General features: G+C 53.0%; 1 protein-coding gene across 1 annotated transcript in view; it reads left to right on the top strand.

Moving 5' to 3' along the window:
- Nucleotides 1-18,507: 18,507 nt before the first annotated feature.
- Nucleotides 18,508-26,383, top strand: part of CPAMD8 (C3 and PZP like alpha-2-macroglobulin domain containing 8) — a 63,667-nt gene continuing 55,791 nt past the window's right edge. Inside the window, exons 1-3 of the mRNA XM_079772746.1 lie at nt 18,508-18,794; nt 22,402-22,553; nt 24,169-24,191. Coding sequence (XP_079628872.1) covers nt 18,565-18,794; nt 22,402-22,553; nt 24,169-24,191 — 405 coding nt within the window. The 5' untranslated portion in view covers nt 18,508-18,564. The remainder of the gene's footprint in view (nt 18,795-22,401; nt 22,554-24,168; nt 24,192-26,383) is intronic.

Below are 26,383 nucleotides of genomic sequence, written 5' to 3' on the forward strand. Positions count from 1 at the left end.
GTTTTATTGGCACACAGAGGCACCCATTCATGTACATGTGTCTGTGACTGCTTTCATGCTGCAAATGGCGGAGTTGCGTCTTTGGAGATCATCTGCTTTGCAAAGCCTAAAATCCTGACCGTCTGGCTCAGAAGAGGTTTGCTGGCCCTTGATCTGAACAAGAAAGTAGGAAATCTTAACTTGTGAAAGGACATGTTTAATATTTTCTTACAGGACTGAAAGCTGTCACCATCTTGAATAAGGGGGTGGGGGCTGAAACCATTTTGCTTTTTTGTGAATTGCTCTCATGCGAAAGAAGACTCGCCTACTCTTCTTGCTGGAGCGGTGGGCACGTGAGGCACTGAGCGAAGGGCTGCACTGGAAGGCAGCCTTCAGAGGCTTCTAGAACGAGCACACTGGCTAGAACTGGACACCAAAACGCCAGCAGCAGTGGCTGGAGGGACAGATGAGGGAGCTTCCCCTTTCTGGTCTACATTTTCCTCTGGTTTGTTTTATGTGGTTTGTTTTTTTTGGAGAATGTTTATAAGAGTTCATTTGAGCCCAACTGTGAACATGTGCCAGGGTGCAAGATCTTGAATACTTCCTACTTTCCATTTTTTTGTACTGAACAAATGTCACATCCAGAATCCGAAAAACTACGTTTTTTTGCGTCCATTTGGCGACAGTTTCTAGAAGGCGGGCTTGGGGGAGGTCATCACAGGAGACGGGGGATGAGACGACGCCACCAAGACGGTGCTCAGATCCTCCCTGAGAGTCGGTAGGGAGACGGTTAAAAACGAGAACTGACGTCCAAAGGCAGTGCCATCAAGTGACACAGCGCTGGTGCACGGGAGGAAGGAAGCGACCTGCTGTGTGTGGGGAAGTTACAACCTCCCACTTCCCCTCCATCCTCCCTCACACCCCCACGCACCCCAAATCTGCCATCACACCAAAACCCTTTACCAGCAACTCGGATTCTCCCAGTAGGAGAGGGATTGTAACACGTACCTGAACCGGGTGACCACGCATTGGCACTTCTGGGACTGGCTGCTTCACCTCCCCCTCTGTGGTTACACACCTTTGCAGTTCACTCCTGGGCACACACCCAAAAGAGCCGAAAACAGGCTGTCTGAGTCTGTCCGGGCTGCTACAACGGAATACCGTAGACTGGGGGGCTTGTCAGTAGGAGAAACGTATTTTTCGTGGTTCTGGGGGCTGGAAGTCCAAGATCAAGGCATCGGCAGATTTGGTGTCGGTAAGAGCCCTCTTCCTGGTTAATAGATGGTCGTTTTCTCCCGGTGTTCTCACATGGCAGAAGAGGTGAGGAAGTGCTCTGTGGTCCCTTATCTCAGGGCGCTAATCCCAGTCATGACGGTTCCACCATCATAACCGAATCACCCAACGGCCCCACCTCCCAATCCCATCACTTTGGGGTGTTAGGGTTTTGTTTTGTTTTGTTTTGTTTTGTTTTTTGTTTTGTTTTTTTGCAGAGAGGAAGGGAGAGGGAGAGAGAGCTAGAAACATCGATGAGAGAGAAACATCGACCAGCTGCCTCCTGCACACACACCCCCTCCCCCGGGGATGTGCCTGCAACCAAGGTACATGCCCTTGACCAGAATCGAACCTGGGACCTTTCAGTCCGCAGACCGCCGCTCTATCCACTGAGCCAAACCAGTTTCGGCGGGGTGTTAGGGTTTTAACATGAGGTTTTTATTTTTGCGGGGCCGGGCGGGGGGGGCGCAGAGGGGGAGGGGGGCACAATCATTCAGTCTATAGCACAGGGACTCCAAAACATTTGTGAATGGTGGTAGCAGCACTATTTACAGTAGGCAAAAGGTGGAAGCAGTCCAAATGTCCAAACACAGATGACGGACAAACAAAACGTGCTGTCCCCACCCCCTGGAATGTTATTCGGCCGTAAAGAGGAACGAAGCACTGAGACAGGCTGCCCTGTGGAGGAACCCTGGAGACACACGCTGAGGGAGAGACACGAATGGGCAAGTACTGATGGTACGCTTCTGCTCATGAGGTCCCTAGAAGGGGCCAGTTCAGGGAGGCAGAAAGTAGAACAGAGGTTGCCAGGGGCTGGCAGAGGGAGAGTGGGAAGTTACTGCTCCGTGAACACAGTTTCTGTGTGGGGTGGGGAAAAAATTTGGAACTAGATTGTGGTGATGGTTGCAAAAGATCAGCAGTGTGTTAAATGTCACTGAACCATGCAGTGAAAGGGTAAAATGTTAAAGGTCACGTGTATTTCCCCACTATAAGTAAATATAAAGAGGAGTGAGCGGGGAGTGGGGGGACCCAGAGAAGGCCCAGCAGGGGGGCTCTTCGCACGGGGACCTGTCGGAGGGGCCGAGAAGCAGAGGGACGGGGACAGGTGGAGCTACCTCAGGTCGGAGCCACCAGCCCATCCTCCCACTGTTCTACCACCGCCACGCCCGGAGCTCCTGCCACTGCTTTGGAAAACACCGACAGGACCTGCAAGTCACCAGAGCCTTTGGCCGTCTGCGCTCTGGGACCTCTAGCAGATGCAGGAAAGGGAGTGGCTTCTCTCTCCCTTCTGCCTCCCACTTACCTGCCTGGGCCTCCTAGGATCCCATGGATGGGGAGGGGACCAGAGCCTCCAGGTCCCTGCGCTGGGAGGAGGCCAGAGGGGAACAGACAGAAGGAGAGGAGCCTGCCCTTTGGCCCGGGCTGCACGGTGCTGCCAGGTGTCCATCCCTCCTGTTCTCCTGCAAAACACAGCTTGCTCTCTGTCCAAAGAAACTTAACAAGTTTCGCCAGTGGACCCCTGGGGCTGAAATCGGGGGTTCCGTTGAAGTCCACACCCTGAGCTGTGCAGCCTACGCGCCCCTCTCCCCACCCGTTTCCAGGAAGCCAGAAGTCGGCCTTCTGTCCCACACTGAGGCTTCCGTGTGGAGCATTTCCCCGTGAGAATCTGTCCCCAAAGCGAAAGATTCCACCCCCTGTTACATGGGGGGCTCTCCGTGAAAATACCCACGTGCTCCATCGTTCCAAGCACCCTCACCCCCACTTCCTGCCTGCACACACGCACATACAGTGCTTCATGTCTCATTCTCAATACAGACTAATCGCCTCGGATCTCTGGGTATCTTAAAAGTCCCATGAAAATCAAATAGGGAATGAGAACGAAACTGTACTTAGAGACGTGGGTGTATGTTTTGCATTTATAAAGTAAGAACGGGATACTCTGAAAAAATAGGACGTCTTGGAAAATAGAAAAAATCCAATCGTAGGGTTAAAAGATAAAATAGTGAAAAAATCTCCCAGAAAGCACAATAAAAAGAACAGAATTGCCTGATGAACAAAAATAGATCCAGAGACAAAGAAACACTGAACAGACCATCCAACCTCAGAGAGAAGGTGGGGCCAGGGATGGGCGGGAGGAAGATTAAGAGAGCAACCAAAGGACTTGTGTGCATGCATATTAGCATAGCCAATGGGCACAGACACTGGGGCAGTGGGGGCTTGTCCTGGGAGGCGGGAGTGGTGGGAAGGGGCGTCAATCGGGTAAAAGGAGACATATGTAATACTTTAAACAATAATTAAAAAAAAAACAGAATGGAAAATAGAAGAGAGATTTTTTTTTTTAATTAAGATTCTATCCAGGTGGTTCCATATCCGACCAGTGGGACTTGTGGACAGAGGAAACAAGCGGAAAGTGTAAACGAAATAAGACCAGATGGCAGAGGGCCCCCTGAGGGCGCAGGCCAGGAAATAAAGACAAGACCCCCACGGAGGTATATTAGCCACGTACTACTGTGTAACAAATTACCCACCACAGCAGATCCAAACAACACGCATTTATTACAGATCCTCCAAGGCAGGAATCTGGGTGCAGCTCAGCTGGGGCCTTGTCTTCCTGGTCTCAGGAGCTGTAATCAGGTGCCTGCCAGGGTCTCACCCAGAGGCTCCACAGGGGGATCCCCTGCTTCAAGCTCCCCTCCCCTCTCGGTGGGACTGCGTTTCTCACGGAGGCTGTTCCCCGGAGGGCCGCTGCCCTGGCTGGCTACTGCCAATGATGTCCCTTGCTGGAGGTCACCTTGCGTCCCGCCCCCCTGCCCCCCCAATATCTCCAGCATTGAAGCATGTGTAATCAACTTCAGCAGGAGCCAGAGTCGGGTGGCAAGATGGACGGGTCATCTTTAGGACCCGAAAGGGACACCCCCTCGAGGGGGCCGTATGCCGTCGCTTAGAAGAAAAGCACGGAGGAGAGGGGGTAACACAGGGCCGAGAGGACCAGGACGTGGAACGCTGGGGGCTGTGTTAGAAGCTGCCTGTCCCACCGGACAAGTCAGCACACGTTTCACAACAAGAAGGATGAAAGCTTTTCAAACTTGCAGAGAAACATAGCAGGCACCCACGTTAGCGGTGTCCGAAAACTCAACGGCGACCTCGGAGCTGGGAGACTGTGGGGCCAGGCTCTATGTGAATGATTCTCAGGTTTTTCAAAATCGTAAAAAGGCTGGGAGGGCTCCACAGACAGGTGGAGGGACTGACAAAAAAAAAAAAAAAGAGGAAAAAAAAAAGGACAATTGTCACAACTCAAACTTATGGTTACTGTCAGAAAGGAAGTTTCCGCCGGGGAGCAGCCGATTCCTTAACTCGGATGGTGAGCACAGCATCATAGTGGGTCTGTTATTGCCTTTTAACCTTTGCCTGTGTGACAGTCCCGGCATGGGAGGTGGCACTCGGGTCAGCCGAGAGGTGAATAAGGGGCCCAGTGTGGATGGCGCCCTGCCTATGGCCCAGGGAGGGGAGGGAAGCATCGCTGAGGGACCACTGCTGGCCACGCCTTCCAGGAGGATATGAGGAAGGCGGCTTGAAGAAATCCGGACACTTCACAGAGGAGTCTTACTCAGCCCTTCTGTCTGGCTTTTTAAAAATATATACCGTATTTTCTGGCGTATAAGACCCCCGACTTTTGAGAAGATTTTCCTGGGTTAAAAAGTCGTCTTATACGCCGGAAAATAAGGTATATTTTTTTTATTGATTTCAGAGAGGAAGGGAGAGGGGGAGAGAGATAGAAACATCAATGATGAGAATGAATCATTGATTGGCTGCCTCCTGCACGCCCCCCAGTGGGGATGGAGCCCACAATCCGGGCATGTGTCCTGACCTCCTGGTTCATAGGTCAATGCTCAACCATTGAGTCACCCTGGCCAGCGGGGCTGTCTGGCTTGAATGGATCCATCTTCCATCTTCTGGTCCTGGTGCTGGAGATTCTTCCGAAGGCCTGTAGGGGGCAGCAATTCCCCCCGGCTCACCAGCTTCCCTGTGTCCCAGCTCTCTGGTCAATTCTGTCCATTATCATCAATTCAGGTGAAATTGTTCATGTCTTTGCATACTTAAAAAAAAATAAAGCATCATCACTCCCAGATTAAATTAGCGCTTTAGCATTTATCATATCTTGGCGCACTTCTTTGACAAGTAGTCACGGGAGAGTTACAGATCATCCAGAATGGTTATCAGTGAGAGACTGGCATGATTTGCATTCTGGAGCATATAATTCTAATAGAATTTCAGACAAAGGGGAGTGGAATTGTACATTTATAACCTGACTCCCTTTCATCTGCAGTATTGTGGGCATCTTTTTTCCCCAAATGTTATTATTTTATTGATTTTTAGAGAGAGGAAGGGAGAGAGAGTGGAAGAGAGAGAGAGAGAGAGAGAGAGAGAGAGAGAGAGAGAATCATCTATGTGAGAGAGACACATCGATTGGTTTCCCCACACACTTGCCCCGACTGAGGATCAAACTGGTAGCCAGGGCATATGCCCTGACCGGGAATCAAACCTGCCACCTTTTGGTGTACGGGTCCACGCTCCAACCAACTGAGTCACGCCGGCCAGGCTGTGGGCATCTTTTTGAGTCAAGTATCCTAGAACAGTGGTCGGCAAACTGCGGCTCGCGAGCCACATGTGGCTCTTTGGCCCCTTGAGTGTGGCTCTTCCACAAAATACCACGGCCTGGGCGAGTCTATTTTGAAGAAGTGGCGTTAGAAGAAGTTCAAGTTTAAAAAATTTGGCTCTCAAAAGAAATTTCGATCGTTGTACTGTTGATATTTGGCTCTGTTGACTGATAAGTTTGCCCACCACTGGGCTAGAGTGTCAGAGCGTCTAATGGCGTCACACACTCTGTTCCACATTGCGGTGCTGCACCAGCATCATCCAGGGCAGGTGTGCGTCCCAGCTCTCCTGGAGCTGCTCGGCTCTGCACTCTGGACGGTCGCCTAGCCTCGTCCCGATTGCCCAGCTATGTCACGTGGAACATTGGAGCGTTGCTTATCTGTGGTGGAGGCTGCGATCCTGAGGTTGTTGGTCTTCCAGGAGAATTCCGCATCATGAGAAGGCTGGGTCTGTTTGGGGCACAATCTGGACCACAGATAAAGAGAATGAGATTTGCTCAGAGAACTGATAAAGCTCAGCCGGGTCTTCAAAGAGAATGTGCTTAAAGGCTGTAGTGGAGTGACTGGTGCCTCCTGCTCCCTCCGCCGCCCCCCCCCCCCCCCCCCGCAAGTTACATCACATGGAACTTGGACCCCCGGCACTGTGACGTGACCTTATTTGGAAAAAGGGTCTTTGCAGATGTAATTAGGTGAAGGATCTTTTTTTTTTTTTTTAATATATTTTTATTGATTGTAGAGAGGAAAGGAGAGGGAGAAAGAGGCAAAGGCATCAACAATGAGAATCATGCAGCGGCTGCCTCCTGCCCGCCCCTGACTGGGGATCGAGCCCACAACCGGGGCATGTGCCCTGACTGGGAATTGAACCTGGGACCTCTTGGTTCCTAGGTCGACGCTCAACCACTGAGCCACGCTGTTCGGGCAGGTGAAGGATCTTGAGATGAGCTCATCCTGAGTTACCCAGGTGGGCCCTAAATCCAATGACAAGTGTCCTTGTAAGAGAAAGGCAGAGGGAGATTTGAGACAGAGAAGAGGAGGAGGCCGTGTGAAGGTAGAGGCAGAGATGGGGGTGATGTGGCCATCAGTCAAGAAATGCTGGGAGCCCCCAGAAGCTGGAAGAGGCAAGAAGGGCCCTCCCCTAGAGCCTCCAGAGGGAGCATGACCCTGCTGACTCCTTGCCTTCAGAGCCCCAGCCTCCAGAACGGGGGAGGGTACGTTTCTGTTGGTTAAAGCTGTGTGCTGCAGGGGCCCTGGGGTCCCATCAAAGACGAGGAGGGGCTTCCCTGGGAACAAGAGGTGCTATGGCTTGGTTTCAGGGACCACCCCTGCCTCCTAGATTGACCCCTCACTGCATGGTTGGGGTTTCCTCTGGCCTAAGATTGTCTAGTGAGTTTGGACAAAACGTGCATTTCAAACTCCCCCCAGGCGGCCTCCCTTCCAGGCAGGAGCTGTGGCCTCAACAGACGAGCAGGTGCCCAGGATGATTTGGGGAAGAAAGGACCCTGCATGGAGAATGCCTGTCATGGCCAGTTAGAGCTGGGCCGGGCCCCCATCAAAACACGGTGCAAGGAACGATCTGGATCTGGATCTGGATCTGGACCAGGCCACCTCCCGTAAAGTCAGGTTCAGACACCTCCGAGCACCTGCCACGGCCAGGGGACCAGGATAGGTACACGCCGGCAAACCACAGACTCCACTGGGCCCTGAGGAATGACGGTGAAGCGGGGAGAGGGTGGGGGACTGTGGAGCAAGAGCCTGTGCTCCAGGGACCGGGGATAAACGGCACCACCTCCCCGGACTGCACACCGCCCCCTACAGACAGGGACAGGGACAGCCACTTCCAAGGAAGCTGCTTCCCTGCCCAAGCGCCCAGTTTGCTGTTTGTTTTCTTTTCCATTAAAGAACACAGGATGGTAGACTCTGCATAATATTTATCGTGTTTGGCATTTCTAAGTGTACCATAGGTGGCATTAAATGCATTCACACTGTTGTGTAACCATCACCGCCATCCACACCCACATTTTTCATCTTCCTCAACATAAACTCCCTGCTCTTTAAGCACTAACTCCCTCCTCCCTCTCCCCCAGCCCATGGTAACCTCTATTCTGCTTCCTGTCGCTATGGAGTTGCCCGTTCTAGGGACCTCATCTAAGTGAAATGGCGCTGTGCTTGCTCGCCTTTCTCGGTCTGGCCTTCTGAAACATAGCTTGTGAGTGATGGGATCAGCTAGAGAGGATGGTGTTGCTAGACCACCTGGCAGCCCCCACTGACCACGAGGCCCGGGATCCCTCTCTTCCTCCCGGTGGACGCTTCTGCTCCCCGGGCGGCTCAGGCGGGGCCTCCTCTCCTGCAGAGAAACTTCCCCGGCTCCAGCCCCAGCCCACATTCCTGCCTCTCCGCTAAATGGAACTGATTGGGTTGCAGGCAGCTCCGGAATCCCTTGTTGGTGATCGCAGAGACCCCGATGTGCGAGGATTAGTTCAGTGAACCTCTGACCCTGGTCGATTTAGAGCATTTGCCTGCACCACGAGCACAGCCACTGTGGACCTGGAACAGGCTGGGCGCCCTTGCTGGGGCCCCGATTGGGTTTGGTTTGTGTGCAAATGCCCATGTCCAGCCCACCCCCACCACGAGGGACCCAGGCCGGCCTTCCTCTTTCCTCTCCCTTTGTGGCTCTCTTCCGCCTCCCAGCGCTGAACTGCAAGGCTCTGGTGGGAACCCCCTGGGAAAGAGTCCTTTAGTTTTCCTCTCACTTTTTTTTTCACACTATAATTTCTTTATTGATTAAAGTATTACATATGTGTCCTTATACCCTCCCTATTACCCTCCCAACCCCCCCCCCCCCCCCGCACCACTCATGCCCTCACTCCCCTGTTGTCTGTGTCCATTGGTTAGGCTTATATGCATGCATACAAGTTCTTTGGTTGATCTCTCCCCCTTACCCCCACCCTCCCCTATCTTCCCTCTGAGGTTTGACGGTCTGATCAATGCTTCTCTGTCTCTGGATCTGTTTTTGTTCATCAGTTTATGTTGTTCATTATATTTCATAAATGAGTGAGGTCATGTGATGTTTATTTCTCTCACTTTTAACATTTGGGCAAAATAAGACTCCTCAAGGATGCTGCCCTCTCCCTGCTGGGAGTCTCCCTGGACAGTAGTTCTCTCCGCACACGCGGTTTTGCTTTCCAAGGATTCACTTTTCCCTGGTCGAGCGTGGTCTGAAAATATTAAATGGAAAATTAAAAAAAAATAAACATTAAGTTTTCAAGTGCATACCCTCCTGAGTAGCGTGATAAAATCCCGCGTCCTCCTGCGCTGTACTCCTGGGACGTGAATCAGCCCCTTGTCCAGCGTCTCCAAGCTGCATGTACACCCTGGCCGCTGGTCACTTAGTCGCTGCCTCAGGGATCAGACCGACCTTTCAGTGTTATGTTTATGGGAAAAGGAGCTTTGCAGACACGATTACATTAAGGATCTTGAGATGATGGGGAGGTTATCCTGTATTTGCAGGTGGGTCCTAAGTGCAATCCCAAGTGTCCTTCTGAAGGGGAAGCAGAGGGCAGTTTCACACAGAAGTCGTCGATGTGACAAGGGAAGCAAGAGGCTGGAGGGATGCAGGAAGGAAGGGGCCACGGGCCAAGGAACTCAGGCAGCCTCCGACACGGAGGCAAGGACACGGACTCTCCCGGAAGCCTCCAGAAGGAACCAACCCTGCCGACACCTTGACTTTAGCCCAGTAACACTGGTGTCCGATTTCTGGCTTCCAGAACTGCAAGAGAATAAATTTGTGTTGTTTTGAGCCACCAGGTAGGTGGTAATTTGTTACAGCAGCCAAAGGAGACTAATACTGACTTTTTTTAAAAAAATCTTTTCTCTCATTCCGTAGGTTGGCTTATTTTTTTTTTAATATTTTATTGATTTTTACAGAGAGGAAGGGAGAGGGATAGAGAGCCAGAAACATCGATGAGAGAGAAACATCGACCAGCTGCCTCCTGCACACCCCTCACCGGGGATATGCCCTCAACCAAGGTACATCCCCTTGACCGGAATTGAACCTGGGACCCTTCAGTCCGCAGACCGACGCTCTATCCACCGAGCCAAACCGGTTTCGGCAATACTAACTATTTTTGCAACAGCTTCATATAACAATCTATCATGTATGTTTCATGTGGGCATATACGACTCCTTTGCTTCTCTTGTCAGTTGCCTGCTATCTTACCGCGCAGAGGTTGCCGTATTTACTGGGCCATTCTCCTGATGGACGTTTCAGGCGTCTCCAAGGCTACACAGCGGCCCAGCCCCACTCCTAAAAGTGTTTCATCACAGCATGGTGTTCAAGCGTTCATTAACTGCATTTGGTCTCTCTCCCTCTTTTTGATTGATTAAAAATGACTCATGTGTGTTTCTGATGCAAAGGGCCTTATCCACCCCCTACTCCACACCCCGCTCCCTCCACGACCTTGGCCCAGGACCCTCTCCCAAACAGCTCATTCAGCAGATGCTTGATGATTTCAGAAGGCGAGAGGGTCGCAGGTCACGTCCATCAGCTCTCTGCAGGGCCCCCGAGGACCGCGCCCGCCCTGTTGCCGAGCAAAGCCAAGTCGGGAGCGTTGCCAACATCGTGACCACACGGGTTTCCATCTCTCTGTCTCTTCAATCCCTTCCACAGGGACTTAGCTTCACTTACAAACCAAACACATATTTTCCTGTCAGCACCACACATTTCCCCCCGAAGAGTTAGAAGCCGGTGGCCTCTGGGTCCAGAGCTGACCTGGCCGCGGGCCAGCCATTCATGCAGTCACACAGCAGCATCCGCAGAGCCTCCCAGAGCTGCCTCCGGGGGCACGGGGACACGAGGCTGCGAGGAACGCGTCCGTGCATTGGCGTCAGGGTGGGGGCCAGATATGTGGCGTTCCCAGGAGGACCAGGGCAGTGGCTGAGCAAAAGCACTTTGCAATTATTCTGCAGTTACGAAGCAGAGTATTTCTTAAAGACTTTTGAAGGTATTTTATGCAAAATGACTTGTGTCCCTCGAATAGCGAGACAAGAACCTTTATGTGCTGTGCTTTCTAAATGCCTGCGATCCAGTGGCTGGAGGAAGACACACTGGGGAGAAGGTATTTGAGGGGTTTCATTCTGAGCTCTTTCCTGTGATTGTTTTTCACACACACACACCCCCAACCCCGCCGCCCCGCAATGTATTTCATCTCACGCCTCCCCGCATCTCATCTGACAGTGAGGCATCCATGTGAGCCACGAGCCCTGGGGATTGAAGACCCTATTTCCAACAAAGGCCACATTCACAGGTTCCGGGCGAGGATTAAGACTTGGACTTACATCTGGGGAGGGGGGACACACTTCAGCTCACGACAGAAGCCAGCTTCTTCCCCCACAATTTTAATAGCACTTGGGTTTTTTACTGATAAAAATTTTAGAGCAGTAAATTAATCTTCATATTATAAAATAGATCATCTGTGGCTTATTCATGGTAAAAAAGAGGTGTTTTTTTTTTTCTTAGAGACTTGACTCTGGATAGACGGATCATAGATCTAAATTGGGACCTCAGTTATACTATCTGGCTTAATAGACAGTCAGTGGGTGACTTATATTGCAACATGAAATGCAAAGATTAGTTTGTGCACCGATACCAACAGGGGATTTAAAAACATTTTGAAGATTAGTACATCAGACCGAATAGCAGTGCCTTATTTACCTATTTTATTTGGGGGTGGAGGGTAAGAACATTTACGTTGGGGCCAAAATCTTTGCCTGGTTACCAGTCCCAAGGCTGCCATTTTGGGCAATGCTTCCCCAATTCCAGATGCAGGGGGGCTGCCAGCCATCCCCCCACTAGGAAGGAACCGGCCATGCAAAGGCTGCTGGGAACAGCCTTCCGGGCTGACAGTGCAAAGCCAGGGGCAGAAGGGAGGCTCGTTGCTGGGGGTTGTGGGCAAGGGAGGGGAGCGGGGAGATCACAGCTCTGTCACTGGGTACCCCGTGAGTGTCCAGAGGACTGGGGACAACAGTTGTCCTTCTCAAGGTGGTTATGAGAAAAAACAAAGCACCACACAATTCCTACCCAGCGCATGGTGTTCGCTCTGTCAAGGTCAACTGTTATTATTATTGACTAGAGGCCCCTCGGCCTGGCCTGCTCCCTCTCACAATCTGGGACCCCTCGCGGGATGTCAGAGAGCCAGTTTCGGCCCTATCCCCACAGGCCAGGCCGAGGGACCCCACCGGTGCACGAATCCGTGTGCCAGGCCTGTAGTATGCATGTAAGATCTTTGGTTAATCTCTTCTCGCCCTCCTCCCTCCCCACTTCCATGTTTCCATGCTTATACATTGAGTTTCTGCCCCCTGGTGGTCAGTGTGCATCATAACTACTGGTTGAACGGTCGAAAAGTGGCTTAGGTTTTTATATATATAGACTAGAGGCCCGGTGCACAAATTTGTGCACAGGTGGGGTCCAGCCAGCCTGCTCCGATCGGGGCTGATCGGGCCGGGCTGGCCAGGGGGAGGGGCCACGGGCGGTTGGCCAGCCGGCCCCGTCCCCTGGTCGAACTCCCTGTTGAACCCCTGGTCAAGGGGACAATTTTCATATTAGCCTTTTATTGTATAGGATGCTGTTGTCGTTGTTATTGGTCTTTTTCACACCAGGGACTTTAAGGCCCTGCCTTGTCCTCAGCAGAAACACCGCTGGTTTTCTCCACCAAGTTTGATAAGCCAGGGAGAGTGCCTCTGGAAGGAACCTTGAAAACATCATGCTGAGTGAACGAAGCGAGTCCCCACAGCCCGCATGACGCGTGATTCCATCCATATGAACGGACAGACCCGTGGGGACAGAAGGCGGATTAGTGGTTGCCAAGTGCTGGGGGAGGGGGAATGGAGAGTGACTGCTCATGTGGACGGGATCTCCTTTGGGGGTGATAGAAATGTTCTAGAATTAGGTTGTGGGGATGGTTGCGAAACTCTGTAAGTACACTAAAAACTGTTGAATTGTACATTTTAAGTGGGTGAACTTTATGGGAAGTAAATTTTATTTTAAGAAAGAAAGAAAGAGAGAGAGAGAGAGGGAGGGAGGGAGGGAGGAAGGAAGAAAGGAAGGAAGGAAGGAAGGAAGGAAGGAAGGAAGGAAGGAAGGAAGGAAGGAGAAAGAAAGAAAGAAAGAAAGAAAGAAAGAAAGAAAGAAAGAAAGAAAGAAAGAAAGAAAGAAAGAAAGAAAGAAAGAAAGAGAATCGATGAATAGTGCCATGGTAGAGGAAGAAGGTGGCAAGGCCTGAGGTCTGCTCCCGGAGCTAAAGCCCAAGTGACCAGGGCTGGGCTGCGGGAGGGTGGGGGGTGTGAGCCCACCTGGCTCACAGAGCAGTGGGGGGCCAGGTGCCCAGGGTCCGGTGGGATGTAGCCTAGGGAGCCAGGAGGAAGTCTTGGAAGGTTTGCACAAAGGAGCAACGAAACGTCTCCTCCTACAAAGCAGTGCGTGGGAACTGGTCCCTCCTGCGTCCGGCTGCCTGGCCCCAGGGCCACACCTGGGAAGCCCCCATCTGCTCTATGGGAAGAGGGGCCCTATATGGACTGTCCGCTACTCCCTGGGTTCAAGGCTGGCTTTGCATCAGGTCCTAGCCCCCACTGGTGCCCTGTGATGTAAGTCCTGCCGCCAGAAGTTCCAGAACTCACCTGTTAGAACTGATTTTCCTAAATAGTGTGAGCACCTGCTTCACCTGGTGGGTGGTGTCCATAGACACGGGATGAGAGAAGGAAAGAAAGGGAGGAAGCGGTCACTTCACCTGTGGGTTTCTACACCTGTTCACCTTATCTGGGGTTTGCCTACACCTGTCCACCCCACCTGGAGTTCTGTAAACACCTGCCCACTTCATCTGGGGCTGTCTACACCTGTGCACCTCACCCAGGGGCTGTGTATACTTATCTACCTTACCTGGGTCTGTCTACACCTGGCCACCTCACCTGGAGGCCAGCTACACTTGTCCACCTTTCCCGGGGGCTGTCTATACCTGTCTACCTCACCTGGGGGCTGTCTACCTCCCTTGGGTTGGACATGCAGTTGACCAGGCACCATCCCAGGCTCTGCCTCCTGCAGACCCACTCCCCACAGGGCCAGGTGGATCCACCGTGGGGAGCAGAGGGTGGGAGGCCCTCCCAGGCCCCCACTGTATGTTTGGGGCCTGGTGCCTCTTCCGTCCCTCCTGGCCTAGGGTGTGTCCGAAACATTCCTGACCCTGAGTTGGCATCTTCCCCAGGACAGAATTGGCTGGTGGAGCCGAAGCAGGCTGGGCCATTCACTGTGTGCTTTTATTTCCAGCCTGTTTGCCCAGAAGACATAGCGGCCAAGGCTCCCATTTAGGGCTGAATCGTCTGGGCCTTCCTTTTCTCATCAGTCACACACAAGCGCTGGCCCACGTGCCATCAGAGCTGGTCCCTGCTCTCATCCCATGGGAGCCGCCAGTGAACACATGGTGGGGCCCCCGTGGCAGCCCAAGGGGCTGATGAAGGAGCCTGGAGGTGTCTGACTCCACGCCGTGCAGGGGCTCTGGTTACTGGTAAGAAGGCTGCAGCTGGCACCTCCACCCTCCTGCTAGGACAGACACACAAGCACTCATCCCGCAGGCGCACGGCTCCCAGGTGAGGTGGGTGGGTGCAGACCACACATTACAGGGACTCGTTTGGAGGCCCAGCCACCCAGCTGAGGGAGCCCCTGGGAGGGGCTTCACAATGACAGGGACCCTGGATGGGACCTGAAAGATGAGAAGGAGCCCTATGGGAGCACAGGGCAGGTTAGTGAGTGGCCTCCCCAATATTACGTGGGCCATACTGATACTACATTTTTTGGTCATTTATCTGAGATGCAAAGAAAACTCTATTTTTATTTGCTAACTCTGGCAACCCTACACCTAATTCGTGCCCTTGCTCTGCTGAAAAGTTGCTATTTAGCCCAATGCTTATTTACTTATTTTTTTTATTGTCTTAAGTTTTACATATGTCTCCTTTTTCCCCAATTGACCCCCCTAACCATTCCCACCCTGGGCAAGCCCCCACCGCCCCAGTGTCTGTGTCCATTGGTTATGCTAATATGCATGCATACAAGTCCTTAGGTTGCTCTCTACCCCCCTCCCCTGCCATTTGTCTCTGGATCTATTCTTGTTCATCAAATTATGTTGATCATTATATCCCACATGAGTGAGATCATGTGATATTTATCTTTCTCCAACTGGCTAATTTCGCTTAGCATAATGCTCTCCAGTTCCATCCATGCTGTTGCAAATGGTAAAAATTCCTTCTTTTTTATAGCGACGTAGTATTCCATTGTGTAGATGTACCACAGTTTTCTAATCCGCTCATCTGCTGATGGGCACTTAGGCTGTTTCCAAATCTTAGCTATTGTAAATTGTGCTGTTATGAACATAGGGGTGCATATATCCTTTCTGATTGGTGTTTCTAGTTTCTTGGGATATAATCCTAGAATTGGGGTTACTGGGTCAAATGGGAGTTCCATTTTTAACTTTTTGAGGAAACTCCATACTGTTTTCCACAGTGGCTGCACCAGTCTGCATTTCCACCAGCAGTGCACGAGGGTTCCTTTTTCTCCACATCCTCGCCAGCACTTGTCATGTGTTGATTTGTTGATGATAGCTATTCTGACAGGTATGAGATGGTACCGAATTGTTGTTTTGATTTGCATCTCTCAGATGATTAGTGACTTTGAGCCAGTTTCATATGAGCATGTTTTCATATGTCTCTCTCGGCCTTCTCCAATGCTTATTTATAGTCTGTCTTTGGGGCATATACCCAAAGTGGAACAACTAGATCATATAGTGATTCTATGTTCCACTTTTTGAGGCCCTGCCAGACTGTTTCCCCAGAGGCTGCACCATTTTACATCTCCATGAGCGGTGTGCACACGAGTCCCAATTTCTCCACATCCTTGCCAACACTTGTTATTGTCTATTTTTTTAAAATAATACCATTGTGTAGGTGTGTAGTGGTATCTCATGGTGGTTTTGATTTGCATTTCCCTACTGATTCGTGATGTTTCACGTGCTTTTTGGCCATTCGTATGTCTTCTTTGGAGAAATGTCTGCTCAGAGCCTTTGCCGGCTGTTAAATTGGGTTATATACTTTTTGTTGTTGTTGGATTGTGGGCACTCTTTAAATATTCTGGGTAGTAATCCCTCACCAGATATATGTTTTGCAAATATTCTGTCCCATCCTGTGGGCTGTCTAAAAGTCCTATTGTTTAAGCCAGTGGTCGGCAAACTCATTAGTCAACAGAGCCCAATATCAACAGTACAACGATTGAAATTTCTTTTGAGAGCCAAATTTTTTAAACTTAAACTTCTTCTAATGCCACTTCTTCAAAGTAGACTCGCCCAGGCCATGGTATTTTGTGGAAGAGCCACACTCAAGGGGCCAAAGAGCCGCATGTGGCTCGTGAGCCGCAGTTTGCCTACCACGGGTTTAAGCCATCAAATTTACGGTAATTTGTTACAGCAGGCACAGGAAATTCATCCTGTGCTCTTCCTCCCATGCTTCTACTGGACCAAGAACACGTGTATGGTGTATACACACACACACACACACACACACACACACACACACACACACACGCACCAAGACATTACAGCCGTTGTTGAGGAGGGCGAATGCATGTTCCTCTCCACGTGCATCAGGGAGAGTGCTGGGCAGGTCGGCCTGGATTTTTCTCCATCTGTAAAGGCATCCCAAAGGCGCTCCTCGGAGATTCTCAGCAGCTTTTGCATCCTTCTCCCCAGCAACTTTCCCTGCTGGCTGCTACTCTTTTCTGGACACCCTGAGGTCCTTGGGAAGACATTGCCCTGTTGTGCTCTTTGCTGAGATCAGGTAAGGCCAGAGGAGGAGCCTCCCTCCCAGCCCTGGGAGTGGGCTCTCACGGGCTGTGTGCAGAGGTCTCTGCTCCTCCATCGAGTCAGCAGCTCTAGTCCTCACTTGCTGGGGCCTAGGGGGACGCCCTGCGTGAGGACAGCCACCCCCACCCTCAGCACCTGGCCGTGCTCCCCAGACCACAGGAGGTGAAAGCCCTTGGGTCTTGTTGCAATTACCTCCCTGCACGCTTCTCCATGTTTCTGTCCACCCCCTTCCCATCTCTCTGCACCCCACTTCCCCGGCCTTGTGGGCTCACACAAGGCACCCCCTTCATCTGTTTGTCCCTTGTCCCATGGGTGGTCATGCAGGCTGCTTCTGGTTATTCACTGCCCCTAACGATGTAGCTGCCTGGCGGAGTCACCTTGGTCACAGCCTTTTCCTGTCAGTGGAGTCAGAGGTCACATGACGTTTTAACTTCATTAATGTCACTGGCTGCTCCCCAAGTGACAGGGTAGCTGTGCCCTCCCAAGCAGCGAGCTTCACACCCCACAGCTGCTCCGGCACACAGGCATGCCCTGTTTCCCCTCTGGTTTGGGGGTCCCTGGAGGGGCTGGGCTGACGTGCGCTATGAGGGTTTTACCAGAGGACCCCGCTTGGTGGCCGTGTGGACTGTGCTTGTAGGCTGGCACCTCCTTCTGGTCTCTCCGCACCGCCACTGCCCCTGCTAGTCCCTCATCCAGGCCGGTCCCTGCACTGCCCCCTCCATCATCCGCTATGGCAGATGCCCTGTGTGCCGAAGTCCCCACTGCCTGCCCAGGGCTTGATCCAAAGCCTATGGAAGAGGCTGGGGGAGGAGGCTGCGGGGAGAGCCCACCCCGCCTGGGAGCAGAGAGGGTTCTGGGAAGGAGCAGGAGTTGGGCAGGCGCTGAAGGAGGGCGGAGGGGTGGAGTGTGAACAAAGGCAGGCAGTGGGGTCAGCACAGGGTGCTGGAGGAACTAGGGTGAACGAGGCTGGGCCCTCAAGGCAGCCTCGGGACAGCCCCAAGTTTGGACTTGGTCCCCTTAAACACTAAAGAGGCCTCAGGCCAGCTGGGGGTGGGCGATAGTGGGGGGAGTGGGGAGAGGACTGGAACATGACATGGAAAGAAAGGCGTTGTCCCCACCAGAGGGACCTACAACAGGGGGACCATCTTTGAGCGGGTGACACTGGGAGGGGCAGGAGGGGACACCCTGCCCTCAAAGAGGGGAAAGCAGACTGAGAGAGGGAGGGGCAGAAGTGAGGACAATGAGGGGCCTGGGTCTGGAAGGTTGGCCTCCTAGCCAGCCTTAGCTTCTCCAAAGGCCTCTCTACTCCTCAGCCTCCAGGTGGGGGGTGGGGAAGGGGGAGCTGGGGAGGACACAGCGGGCCCAGCATAGTGGGGGATGAGGAGGGCACAGAGACGCAGCACCCCTGTGCAGGGCCGGGGACGGGTCCACCGTGCCGTGGGTGGGCGGCTGGGGGTCGGACCGGCAGGGTGGATGGGGGTACAGTCCAGGGAGGGGGCGGGTTTGGGGAGGATATTGGGCCAGGCTGGGGAAGAGGGATAGGGGGGACAATTCGGGTCGACGAGGGGAAGGGGATGGGCCGGGTCTGGGGGTGCATCCGGGCAAGGGGCGGGTCCCGGGAGGTTGTGGGGAGAGTCGGTGGACGGGATGAGTTCAGGGGCGGGGCGAGGGCGGGGCGCGCGGGGCGGGTCCGGGGCCGAGGCGGGTCCGGGTAGGGGGCTGGTCCCCGCTGCCCCAGCCTGGCCGGGCGCGGAGCAGGGCGCATGGCGCCGGGCGCACGGCGCGGGGGCTGCGAACAAAGGGTCCCCGACGGCGCAGCGGGGACAGAGTCGCTCGGACCCTGGCTCTGGCCCAACTCCGTCCCGGCCCCCTCCCTGGGTGCGGCCTCTCCGCGGAGCCCGAAAATGTGGGGCGCCCTGCTTGGGCCGCTGCTCAGGCTCCTGCTGCTCCTGCCGCCGAGGGACAGCGTGCACGCCGCCCCCCACCAGGCCCCGTGAGTAGCCCCGGGCGGCAGGGGAGGCTGGCCGCCTTCCGGGGTGGGAGGCTCGGAGGCCGGCTCAGAGAGGTGCAGCGGCCCGTCCCAGGCCACACAGCCTCCGCGCTGCTGGGACCTAGCTGCCCGTCCCCCAATACTTACGGGTCGCACTGGGAAAGGGGCGCTCTGAGACTTCAGAAGTGGCCCCCTGGAGGGACAGGGACGCCCCAGAGCCCGGGCTGCGAGCCACCCACCTCACTTCTCCCCCTGGGGTGACCGCGGCTGTCGTCTGGGGTGGCGAATTCAAGCTGCCCCTGGCCTGAAGGGAAGAGGTCCGCGTTTTGGCTGAGGAATGGGAGAAAGTTCGTTTTCCTAGGAAGGGCGTGGTGGTGGGGGAGGGAGTGTTTGTTTGGCTTCCACATTTTTCTTGGAGTTCACTGACAGAGCTTCTGGGGGACTGACACGGGGAGGAGGTGGATTCACTGGCTGCTAAGGAGAAGTTCCCCGGAGCTGGCTCCGTGGGGAGTTTTTCCAGACCTGCCAGGTTCGGGTGAGCCCTGCAAGGCTGTGGGTTCAGGGGGGCTGCCTCCAGCTGCCCCAGCTCAGCCGTTGGGTCCCGCTCGGCCTTTCTGGGGTGCTTTGCCAGCAGCCTTCCTTCAGGAGTTCCCAGAATCAGGTCTCCAGGAGGGGGGGCGGGGGGAGGGGGGGAGGCACTGCTCCTTTGAGATCACAGTTTGAAAAGTAAGACAGTACCCTACGCTTGGAGCAATGGGATTTCCTCCCCTGGACCTTGTGGAGTTGGAACCCAGCAAACTTTGGTGCTGATGGACACCTTTGAGAATATCAGTTCTCAGCCGGAGGGCGATCTGGGTCCCCCTTGGGGTCATTCAGCATTGTCCAGGGGCATTTTGGCGTTGTCACACCCAGGGGGAGGCAGTGCTGCTGGAACCTACTGGGTAGGGGCTAGGGATGCTGCCGTGTACAGATCGGCCCCCAACACACAGCATGACACAGCCCTAAATGAGAGACCTGCCTCAGAAGGACCAAGTCCAGAGTCCCTTTGCTGACAGTGTTTGACTCCGTTAGCCCTGGGATCTTACCACTGTTGAGTGAAATGGAACCCCCATGCTGGGAGACACAGTGACTGACGTGGGGTTCAAGATTAGCTGGCCTCCAGGCCTCGGCCCACCATCCTGAAGGATGATCTCGTTTTAGGAAAAGCCTCGGACCGTGTCCCATGTTGTGGTTGTTTTTCATGAGAAATCTCTAGCCCCAGAAAGCAGCATGGATTTGCAAGGCCAACACTGTCTACCCAAGCATGTCAAACTCGCGGCCAGCGGGCCACACACCTCATTCAAACAAGTGACACTTTGCCCAACACCACCTTTTCCAGGTCTAAAGAATGAGAAGCCAGTGTCGGCTCAAATGCCAGGGATGACAGTGATTGGCTGGTGAGCACACTTCCAGCCGCAGCTCCTGACCCACAGGGAAAACGCACCCGGTCCCATCGGGTGCTCGGGGCCTTTGGGTGCAGATGCGAACTCAGACCTGGATGAGGGCTCTAAAGGCGACCAAGGAAGACAAACACGTGGATTGTGAATTTCCCAGATGCTCCTCCACACTCAGCACAGGGACCAGCCGGGAGCTGGGCGGAAAGACTGTCCTAAATGAGGCCACATTCCAGGCCAGCAGCGAGACAGGACCCATAGGAGTTCAGGGTCCCTACGCCTGAGTCAGTGCTGGAGTCAGATGGTAGCAGCACGTCCCTCGGGTGACTGTGTGCCCTGGACACAGTGTGGTGCTCGGGATCATTGCACAAGGGAGCTCAGGGTCTTTGCACCGTCTTGTCTGTGCGGGAGCCAGACACTACACATCACATACGAAGCAAGACGGTACCTGTCCATTCCCGGCATCACTGCATGCTCTGCGGGGTGCTGGAGTCGGACAGAATACATAAGATCCGTGGTCAGTACACATTCGGGTCAGTGCTGGATCTGGACATCCATGAAACCCAGGGTCATTGCATGCTCCAGAAGGTATAGTTACATACCCAGGGTCAACGCACGCTCTGTGCATGGCTGGGGCCAAACACTGCACTCAGGAATCCAGCTGGCAGGCACTTGTTGGTACTGGAGTAGGACAGAACATGGGACCCCTTGGTCACTACTCCAGTCACTGCTGGATCTGGCCAGTGCACCATCACAGGGTCTCTGGCCACTCTCATTAGTGCTGGAGTCATATAGTAGAGGGTAAGTCCCTGAGATCCTTGCAGGCTGTGGTCAGTCCTGCAGTTGGACAGTACATGTAGGAGTCCAGGGTGCATGAACTCTGGTCATAGTTTGAGCCACACAGAGCACAGTGGACTCCTAGGGCCGGTGCTGCAGGAACCCATATGCCAAACTTTTCATGAAATTGTAAAGAAGTCCAGTTTATCAGTGATTTCTTTGATGCATTGGGATTGTGCTTTTAGTATCTTATTCATGAAATCTTTGTCTAACACAAGTTCACAGAGCCTTTCTCCTATGTTTTCTTCTAGTGCTTTTATAGTTTTACATTTAGTGTCTGACCCACATTGAATTCATCTTAGCGTTCCATGTGCGGTAAGGGTCTAAATTCATCTTTTTGCATGTGGGTGTTGGGTTGTCTCAGAGAGGATTTTGAGAAATGCCTAGCTCAGAGTTTCCCCATTTGCCTGTTTCTTTCTAGTGTCCATAGTTCTGCTCGGTTGGAATTGTACTGTCTTTGCTGATGGTGCTCTTGGCAGTTGTTGTTGCCTTGTGAACAGGTCCCGTGGTTATGGACGAACCTTTGTGATTTCCAGTGGAAAGCTGCAGAATATAAGGAGGCAGGAGCTCGGGTGGGGAGGCCTGGGACTCAGGCCATAAAGGCACCCAGGGCCCTCTCCTCTCTGGCTGTGTGATCTCGGGCACATTCTTTCTCCTCCTTCAAGATCAGCTCTCCTGTCTGGAAAGTCAAGCTGAGGATCTTTAAAAAGAGAGGGATGTTTAGATTCCATTGTTCACGAAGCTTTTCCTGTGTTGGGTCATTCAGTTTGGCTTTAGGGGTTCGTTCTTAAAATCAATTCTGTGGGAAGCTCCTTACTTCTTTCCACTGGGTTCCGGAGTCTGACTGTCTGGGTTCAAATCCTGGTGTCTCACCGATCCGGGCACATGACTTGGCTGCTCCAGGACTTAATTTCTGATTCTGTAAATGGGAGATGCTCACACTTCTCACAGAGTGGCTGTGAGGATGAAGTCGAGTCCTGCCCATTCGCCTGCAGGAAGAGTACCTCAGACTGTGCGTGTGGCACGTGCAAACGTCCGATGGCAGAGAAAAGGCCAGAGGCCGGAACGCAGAGATCGAAGGGGTGTGAGGCACTGGGTAGATTCAGAGAGGCCAGATTCTTACCCAATGAGGGCGTCAAAGGTGAACAGGCCAGTCCATGGTTTTCAGGAGCTCACTGTTTGAGGGGAATACAGATGCATAAAGTGACCGTGCTCTCAGGGTGTGGCCAGGAATAGGTGGGAGTCAGCCTGGGGTGCACCCTGACCCTGCCAGGGTGGCAGTGAGTCCAGGGGTGGGTCAGACAGCCCTTGGCCTTCACCACGGTTCTCCTCTCCTGCAGGGGCTATTTGATCACGGCGCCCTCCGTCTTCCGCTCGGGGGTGGAGGAAGTCATCAGCGTGACCATCTTTAACTCCCCAAGGGAAGTCATGGTCCAGGCTCAGCTGGTGGCCCAGGGCGAGGCAGTGGCGTGGAGCCAGGGAGCCATCCTGGGTAGGTCTCCGGGGTGTCTGATGGGGGCTTCCTCTCCCTTTGCACAGTGGAGCCATTTGCTGGCCTTCAGGGCTTGGGCAGGGTAGGCATTGCTTTGCTTTCTCCCATCCCACCTCCCTAGAACCCTGGCAGGGAGGGAGGGCAGGTTGAGTTCTCCCCATTTCTCAGATGAAGAGAGTAAGGCCCCGGAGGGGCAGCCACCTCCCCAGAATGGGAAATCCCAGTCCAGGTTCTATGGGTGCAGATATGGATGGAGTCAGGCACCCTTTCGTGTCAGCTTTGGCCAGAGGTGGGATGGGGGCCATATCAGACCTTTTCTTGAGCTTTGACCCCCTCCCCCCACATCCCACCTCCGTGTGGTGCTGGACCCAGACCGGGGCTCACAGCTGGGTGGAGCTTAGGCCCCTGGCCAGCCTCTCCCACAGTTTCCTTGGTAAACTGCAGAGAACACAGCGCTGGCCTCCTGGCCCTGCCTCAGGGGCTCCCAGTCTGGTAGGGCAGGCGACTCATTCCTCACACGGAGCATGGGCATGATGCAGCCACAGGAAACAGAGATGGGTTGGGGCTCTAGTGGGGCAGCCCCTGTCCTCTCGGGGGACATGGGGAGGCCGACCAGGGGTGGAAACTAGGAGAAGGGTTTGGGTGGGCAGGAGGAGTGCAGGCAGTCCCTCTTTCTCTCCAGCGGCCAGCCCCGAAACCCAGCTCAGGTTGGTTTCAGCGACAGAGTTTTAGGGCCTCTCATAACTAGAAAAGTCCACGGACATTACTGGCCATCTCCTGGCCACACTTCTGGATGGGCCCCTGTCTCCTCAAAGCTCAGAGGAAGTGGTGGTGGGGTTCCCAGGATTCCCTCTGAGTGGTGCATCTTGGGTCATATACTCAACTCAGACCCAGTCCCTGTGGCCAGGGGCAAGGCCTATGCTGGTTGGCCTATCTTGGGTCATCATGCGCTCAACCCTGAGCCAATCCCTGTGATAAGGGCAAAGGCCTATGTAGGTTTGCACAGAGCTCCACCAAATGACATGGACTGGGAGCTGGTCCGGTGGTTCCTACAAGGAAATCAGGGTTTGGCTAGCAAGGAACGGGGAGGGGTGGGGGAAGGGGATTCATTCTGGGAGGCAGAAACAGTAGATGTCTAAATAAGCCCTGAAGGCCAGTAAGTCCCAAGAGGTGTCAGAAGAGCAAATGACTCCATTTGGGTAGAAGAGAGACGCGATGGGAGACCAGTCAGATTCACCCGAGCAAGGTCCACTGGGAACCTCAGTCTCTTCTTCTTTCTCCTGTTCCTCTTCCCTGGAGTTTCTCTTTGCTCCCCTCACAGCTTACCTTGGGCAGAGGCCAGGGGTGAAGTGAATCAAGTATGCAGGCCGGCCAACTTTCCCCTGAATAGCTCAGCTTTGTCCATCCCCTCCGGCCTTCAACTCTCGCCAGTTTGGCAAGCCCAGCCCAGCCCAGCCCAGCCCAAGCCAGACCAGTGTGACCCAGGGTATATGCTTGTGCACAGAAAATCCCTCTGGCTTGAGAAACCCCTGTTTGTAAGGCTGCAGGCCAGGGAGCTTGGGCAGGAAAACACAGCTTCTGATTTAACCGTTTTCATTTTATTTTCATTTTTTAGATAAAGGGACAGTCAAACTCAAGGTAAGCTCTGAGCTTTTAAAATCATAAACCCCACCTTGGAAATAAAGAATTGAATCGGATAGAACAAGAAATGTTGCATGTGTTTTGAGAAAAATCACTGAGAAAAACAATGATTGATGAGGAAAAATTTTAGAAAAGGAGAAGTCACCCATAATCCCCTTCCCTGTACTTCTCACTTTTTCATGTTTCCTGCAAATCCTTGTCCACGTGAGCACATTTTTTTCATAGTTGCAATTAAAGGGTATACACCATGGTGTTTCCTGTTGTTTTCTCTAAAACACATTGTATAAACATACTTCCATGTTTCAAAGTCTCTGTAATTATATTTTGCATCCTGTTGTAAACAGCATCTTATTACATCCCTTTTATGTACAGTTGATCCTTGAACAATGAGGGGGTTATCAGCGCCACTCTCCCCATGCAGTGGAAAATCTGTGTATAACTTTTGACTCCCCCAAAACTTAACTACAGTCATTCCCTCGGTATTCGAAAAGAATTGGTTCCAGGACTTCCCGCAGATACCAAAACCTGAGGATGCTAAGGTCCTTTATATAAAACTAGAGGCCTGGTGCACTAATTCGTGCACGGGTGGGGTCCAGCGGCCTGCCCCGATGGGGGCCCATTGGTCCGGGCTGGCTGGGGGCAGGGGCTGCGGGTGGTTGGCCGACCAGCCCCACAACCCAATCAGGGTGGGGAGTAGGGCCGATCAGGCCCGGGTCAGGCTGGTTGGGTGCCACAGTGCACATCATAGCCACCGGTCGTTCTGGTCGTTCTGCCATTCCGGTCGCTGGGCTTTTATATATATAGGTGGTGTAGAATAATGCATACCGTCAGTCGGCCTTCTGCATCCGTGGATTCCCAACCCCAGATCAAAAATTCTGTTTTCACCCAGTGGTTGGTTGAATCCACAGATGCAAAACCCACAGATATGGAAGGCCAATATTTATTGAAATAACCCTGCAATTCAAGTGTTCAAAGTCAACTGTCATAATTTACGAAGCTCTCGCCTTGTACATATTTAGATTTTTAAAAATTGTTTTTAGGGTTTTGATAATGTAATCCAAAGGTCGCGAGCATCTTTGTGTGTAAAGCTGTTATCCGCGTGCTGGATGTCTGCCTTTGGCTAAACACTCTGAAAAAGAGTTACCTGGTCAGGATCTAGGCCTCTTGCTCGGTCCTGCTTTGTTTTATTTTAGTTTTTTAAACAACTTATTTATTGATTGATTGAACTTAGAGAGAGAGAGGAAGGGAGAGAGAGAAACATCGGTTTGTTGTCCCACCCATTTATGCACTCATTGGTTGCTTCTTGTATGGGTCCTGACTGGGGATCGAACCTGCAACCTTTGTGCATTGGGATGATGCTCTAACCACCTGAGCTACCTGGCCAGGGTGGTAGAAGATACAGCATTGCCTGCCCACAGCACCACCCACCATACATTAGAGACCAAATTTCCCACAGCCTTGTTGGCATTGAATATTGTTATTTAAAAATTATTTTACCTACCAAACTACACTGTAGCTAATTCTCTGACGTGGGTTTTTATACCGGAGTCTTTGATTTCTAGGGGTTTGTAAGCGCTGAAATTGTAGGCATTTACTGAGTTAGCTAGTCCTTAACTTTTATCAGATGCTCAAAGAAGTCCCTGAATGAATGGACTAAATTGAGAGTCATTCTTAATTGTAATGTGCCCCGTGCCAGTGATCCGAATGCAGTCTGAGGCGGCTGTGTCATTCGTGCTGTGGCACGGAGGTCGGTTACAGCCCCTCCTTCGCAGGAGCATTTCTCAGGAGGGATGTTTACGCCTTCCCTCTGTGACAGCAGGCAATGTCTGCAGACATTTATGGGTGTCACAGCGGTGGTGGGGCGGTGGCTACTGGCATCTAGAGGGCAGAGACCAGGGATGCCATTCAGCACCCCAGGTGCCCAGGACCTCCCCGCCCCAGAGAACAAACCGGCCCCAGATGGCAACAGTTTGCTGCACCAGGAAGTAGGGCAGCCCCGGACAGGGGTTAAGGTCATGTGCGGTCCCCTGCCACTGCACACAAGGAGGCGCTCTTCCCAGGGTAGATGCTGTGGGTTTGTACGGGAGACCAGTGAAGGCCTGTGTAATTCTGGGAGAGGGGCCAGTGGGTCTTAACCCACCAGAGGCCAGTAGCACCCTCAGTTATGACAACCAGAGCTATTCTAAGTG

The sequence above is a fragment of the Cnephaeus nilssonii genome, assembly GCF_951640355.1.
Source record: "Cnephaeus nilssonii genome assembly, chromosome: 5".
Taxonomy (NCBI): domain Eukaryota; kingdom Metazoa; phylum Chordata; class Mammalia; order Chiroptera; family Vespertilionidae; genus Cnephaeus; species Cnephaeus nilssonii.